The 5,890-nt window shown below is 41.0% G+C and overlaps 1 protein-coding gene across 2 annotated transcripts in view; it reads left to right on the forward strand.

The window, feature by feature from the left end:
- Window positions 1-5,890, forward strand: part of SARC_04705 — a gene marked incomplete at both ends in the record, with an annotated part of 10,547 nt that overhangs the window by 3,332 nt on the left and 1,325 nt on the right. Inside the window, 9 exons of one of the 2 annotated variants that reach the window (XM_014301462.1) lie at window positions 298-388; window positions 739-882; window positions 1,416-1,493; window positions 2,001-2,169; window positions 2,368-2,593; window positions 2,860-2,999; window positions 3,741-3,950; window positions 4,605-4,743; window positions 5,098-5,162. In XM_014301462.1, the coding sequence (XP_014156937.1) occupies window positions 298-388; window positions 739-882; window positions 1,416-1,493; window positions 2,001-2,169; window positions 2,368-2,593; window positions 2,860-2,999; window positions 3,741-3,950; window positions 4,605-4,743; window positions 5,098-5,162 (1,262 nt within the window). Of the gene's footprint in view, window positions 1-297; window positions 389-738; window positions 883-1,415; window positions 1,494-2,000; window positions 2,170-2,367; window positions 2,594-2,859; window positions 3,000-3,740; window positions 4,133-4,604; window positions 4,744-5,097; window positions 5,163-5,890 lie in introns of those variants that run through there. The other variant, XM_014301461.1, reaches the window with a different exon arrangement.

Here is a 5,890-nt window from a genome sequence, read left to right on the forward strand (position 1 = left end):
TTTAAATGCCTGTATTCCTTTTATCATATATTCATATATACATACATATCATATATTCATATATTCATATATACATATATGAATATATACATAGATAGATAGAGCTGATAAGAAGGCTGAATGAGAAGGCTGAGGGTATTTCCAGAGTATAAACTCTTGGTTGCCAGTGATAATCTCATATGGCTGAAATCAATCACAATCGCCGCAAGTACTTCCTGACAAAGATGATTGATCATTTACTGGTTAATTCATGGATACAAACGCATACCTAATATCACAATATTCCTGCTGTATCAGATTCTCTAAGCAGCAAGAGCCCGAACTTTACTCGCAAGAGGAACAAGAATATCAAGAACGCCATGAAGAGGATCAGCGTCAATTTCGATAAGTAAGTCTTTCTTTTCAAGTAGTCAGATGGAGCGAGAGACATAGAGTTTATATTATTATTTGTTAGCACTGCACTTGTGCGTAAACGTGTTTAAAGGCTGTTGATATACCTGATGCCAATAAATTGTTCGTGTAGTCCAAATTGAAATTAAGTTTTCCGACAACGGCCAAAAGCTGTACACCTGCTTCAACATTGCTGTTCCCAACGCATTTACCAACGCACATCTCAGCAAGAACTGATAGTAAGCTACTGATAGTGTGGTGTTCAGTGTTAGTTTGCTCTGGAACATCTGATACGTCGAGATATCAGAACTTATAATCACATATAAATGATCGCACATATCCAAACAGAAACCGAAAAGATTCTGCTAGTAGCGTGGTGATCGATTCTAGCTCGCTCGAAGACTTTGTCCCGGCAGGCGATTTGCAGCATACAACGTCTAACACCGGCAGCGTGTCGTCAACTGTTAATAAGGAGTCTAGGGTAAATCCTAGGTAAGCATGCGTACATCTGATCAGGGGGTAGAAAATGTTTGCATGAAAGCCGTGCAGTATGTAATGGTTTGGGTAAATGTGGTTGCTGCGTGTGGCTAGCCGATGCTAATAATGCGATGCATATATAATGTGTTTAGGCCGTTGGTGATTTGTCCGAACTTGAGGCCCAGCTGTGTGTATACGAAAAGCTGTTGGTGAGCTGTTTCTTTGTATTAAAAGCGTGAGGACAATTGAAGACCATCCTGATAAAGAAACGGCATCTGCATAAACAATAAAATGCCAGGTTTGTTATCCCTGGCTAGGGATGTCTCTGAGAGAGTGTTTCGATGCAGCTGTGCGTTCTCCTCCAATTGTCTGTGACAGCACTTGTATATCAAGGCCATTCTTATGTGCTACTGTATATACAGTGATAGATATTTTGACGTTGATATGTGCACATATATCTACGCCATTTATCATTCAAGTGCATCTATTATGAGTGCCGAACATGTTAAACTGACAATGCCCCGACACACTCTGACGCCAACTACCAGCATCGCCCCTTCAAATCTGGTGGAGAGCATTGATAGCAAGAGGAAATGCGCGAGACGAGGGTCAAACGCAGGAGCCAGGTAAGTATGCGAGACTCTCTAGATCGATGGTATCGGTAGTCTGTGTTCATATATTGTGGGGGGAAAGAGTGAAAGGGTATACCAGATATGTATAGTATCACTTAGGACTACTCATGAGTAAGCGCCTCTTTTTTTGCCCATGACCAAATACAGTTAAGACCAGAAGTATATATCTCCCAGTTGCCATCTGCGACTACTAAATGTACCCATACATACCGAAGTAGCAGAATCTGGCGTTAATCTCAGTTGTTCAAAAACGCATGCAATTGAGTTCTGTGGACGGTCGGTGAGTAGATACACAGGCTTCGCAGATAATCGTGAGTCTCAAGTTTCAAGCGGTTCAGGCTTTCAGGGTCCAGCGCAGTCTTTTAGTGTCACGCTCACTACTGCCTAAATATCCATAATCTCCCCCCAACTTCTTCCCGACAACATACAACCCTGAAACCCTAAAATCCCAAACCCTTGTACCCTATAACTTTATCTCCTACCCCCTCAATAAAACCACAGACTCTCTCATACACCCACGCGCGCTGTCAACTTGATCGCCCCGTCTACCGCGGCGTCGCTTGCGATGACTATGACCGACACTAAACAGAACGAAGATATGCCCGAGTTCACACCCATTTGGGCAGTCGCGGATGGGTACAAGGTTCGAGCCACAATCCTTGAGGCTAAGGTATATTCGCTCGGCCGATAACTTACACTCTGTTTATGGTTGTGAATGTGTGGTGATAAATGCAAAGTTCTGCACCGAGTTTATACACGCATGTAGAAGCTAGTGCATCCCCTGTGGTGTGGGTACACAGGCTTTGCTTTTCGAATGCACACCTTTGATTCACTCGTGACTAACACTCTGTCTCCGTCGCGACTACAGGATCTACCTGCCTGGCCTTCCGGACACAAGCCGCGCGTGTCAGTGTCCGTATCAAGTAATTTGGATGGCAAGAACTATGAGAAGAAAATCAAGACCAAACACGTCGGCGAAAGCTCCAGTCACGGCAGCGGTAGCAGCACAGTGCCCAAATGGAACGAAACCGTTGAGTTTGATCATGTCCGAGATATCAATGACAATATGACATTCAAGGTGTACGTCACAACATGTAAGTTGCCACTACCGAGTATTGTTGTATTCTGAGCCATCTATATCACACCCGTGTAGCTCAAGACTTTGGCCACACGTCTGAATGCACAAGATGCCCGTGACATGCTCAGTGACCACATGCTAGCGAAAGCCTAGAAAGAATTCTACTGCTATTTTGGGTTTATTTTTGACGGTGACTACGTGTTTCAGAGGGTCTTACCAGTTAATCACTACCCCCACTGGTGATCGAAACACCGTTAAAAATCCACAAAATGCCACACCCAGCCGCCGCGGGAGTTGTGGTGGACCATAAAATCGGACAGATCAGTTTCCCGGTCAGATTCGTGCCCAAGGTAGATGCAGTCCCAGAAGACAGTGAAATAGATCAGATTGCTAGAGGACCGGCAATCGTTGCACACGAGAAGGTATAAATAGATGCTAGTCTTGGGTTGGTGTATGTGATATTTGTTTGTTTTGTCGAGCACGCATGTGTATATCATTCGTGTTGTATGAGGGTATGTAGCTTGTACACCTACATACTTGCTTTCATGTGTTTCATGCAGTAGTAGGATCAGGCGTGCGTCCTTTTACGGACACAGAGTTTAACCTACCCGAAAACGGGCCATAGAAATCCTGATTAGAATATATACATATGCAGATATAATACATAGTGTACACAATAGCTGGCATCTCTCGATGATTGTGCGGGCTAGATAATCTTTTTTGAAGAGTTAGCCAAAGCCAAGTCTATAGTGTTGCTGAACATCTAGCGCCTGTGCTGTTGTCTCATAAATGGCAACACGCCATATCAACTAAGTCATATCTCAACGCACTTGTGACATGGAAATTGTTTGGTTGTTGATAACCTTGGTTCAGTATTATGTAGTTGTTCATAGGCACTTTGTGATGTTTCTTCTGTATTGTTATTAATCATCGTGGTTGAGGCATTCAGTATATCGCAACTTGGGAGTAATCTCATCTATATCGTGCTCTCTCATGACTAGATGGACATACTTAATCCGTGCACAGTTTAATGACTAATTATAAATACATATCCCAAGAAGCCTTGAACTTCATACCAACTTCGAAGCAAGCAAAAGTCGTTCGGTTAAAAGCTCAACAGTATCAATACAACATCTCACACAAAATCGATGCAACACTTTTAGAACAACACCATCGATGCGGCATCCCTAAGAATGGTCCGACCAGACTCAAAAACACCCGTCAAGCTTTGGCTCAAGCTAACCAAGCCTGGTACCTTGCCCATGAGATTGAAAACCAAGGGCTACAAAGAAGGCTGGATCTGTGTTGTGTTATGCCTGATTCCTGCACCTATGGACGACGATTCAGGACCGAACCTCTGCGGCGAGGATGAGGTACAAAACACTGTAGTGTACAATTAGCGATGCGAAAAGGAGCGTGTATACGCTTGTACCTTAGCCTTGCGGGTATTTGTTGACGCTTTTATACATGTTTCTGTTTCTGGGTTCTAGAATATAGTTTATAATACCTGCCCGTATCAGTATATTGTTCTAAATGAGTTGAAAATGAATGGATGATCCGTGGTTCGACAAGAGGTTCAGGTGTTAATTTACGAGGAGTCTTGTTAGGTACATTTTTTGTGCACAAGGCAACATTAATTGAACGGGAATGATTGATCGTTACTATCGCCACGAATTTAGGGTTTTAATAAAATCTTAAACCCTTAACCCCTAAAAGAAATTTATTCGAACTGACTGCTTTCTCCACGTGATTTCAAACACAAAGTTTGATGCACATCTATGTGCAGTGATAGTAAAAAAGTATAAAATTAGTGTACATGACTAGACATACTATTTACACTGCATCCGCATATAGCGTCCTGCTGTTGCATCCTGAAAAGGTGTTCCGCATAGCATAAAGAGGTACTGTAATTGCGAATATTTGAAGAATTGGGCTCCTCTATATTCAGTGTAGGCTCTTTCAGTTGGCATTATTTTGACTGTAAGTTTCGTTGCTGACCTGCACTCGCTCACAAAATCTCATTAAAGGGAGATGCGGCTGGATTGGAAGCGCCAGCTGAGATCGATCTGCCCGAGCCATACGATAACATACACGTAGTCCAAGACTTCCCCTGCAGTCTCACCAAACTCAACCGATTGATCTTCGATCACGATTCGGCGCTTGTTGGTAGGTGTTTACCGAGGGATGGGACTGAGCCATAATTGTATACTTTAGAGTCTGAGTTATAGCTGTGAAAGTATTATTGGGATTTATACTTAACCATTTTCGTCAAGCTACTGTTCTTTCTGTACAAGTCCGTAGAACATATGGCAAAACACATATAGGCTTGTCTATCGTACTTTTGTTCCATTGAACGGCACACTAGTTGTGTTGCGTACGGCAGGCCGGATTTGGTTGCATTGCTCTGTGTACCAAATCAGATGTGGTGCAGACTGGTTGGCTCATTTTATCGTAGAACTTCTATAGATACATTGAGAATCGCAGTATATCTGACATCCGTAGCTCATTTCTTTGAAACAGCTGCTCTGCAAACACAGCGCAACTACACGGAAGTCACCCACAGCCCCTGGGCACCCATCGAGGAAGTAAGTATCTCTAGTTGCTGTGCAATGGAGTACATATAATCCGTCACACCATCGTGTCACAAATGCACATAGTTTGGCTTTTCAATTTCATATCATATTCTAGTAGAAATTATAACCAGTCAGTTCTTCTGTGTTTTGGTTTGCATTGGGATGGAATTGAGTAAATCCCAAGAAATTTCACCACACACGGATCGTAGTGATTAGTACCTTCAAAGCTTACGTAATGGAACTGATATATTATGGATTAAAGTGGCTTGTGTGTGTAATCAATAACAATTAGACCTCACTAGATAGATACTCCATGTAAGCAATACTTCCATGACTCGCCGAACCATTGTGTAAATCCGCAAATATGTATTAGATTGTTCCCCAAATCTGGATATCACTTTTAATTCAATCTTTTATACGATACAAAATGTATTGTTCCAGCTTCTCAAATCCAGAGAATATAACTACGTCATTCGCCTAAAATCGGGATAATCGAATTCATGTAAAACGACAATCATATAGCTTATATATATATATATAATATATACTTATATATATATATACACACACACACATATATATATATATATATATATATATATATATATATATATATATATATATATATATATATATATATATATATATATATAATATATATATATAATATAATATATATATATATATATATATATATTATATATATATATATATATATATATATAGGTATTAGTAGTTGT

The sequence above is a fragment of the Sphaeroforma arctica genome, assembly GCF_001186125.1.
Source record: "Sphaeroforma arctica JP610 unplaced genomic scaffold supercont1.274, whole genome shotgun sequence".
Taxonomy (NCBI): Eukaryota; class Ichthyosporea; order Ichthyophonida; genus Sphaeroforma; species Sphaeroforma arctica.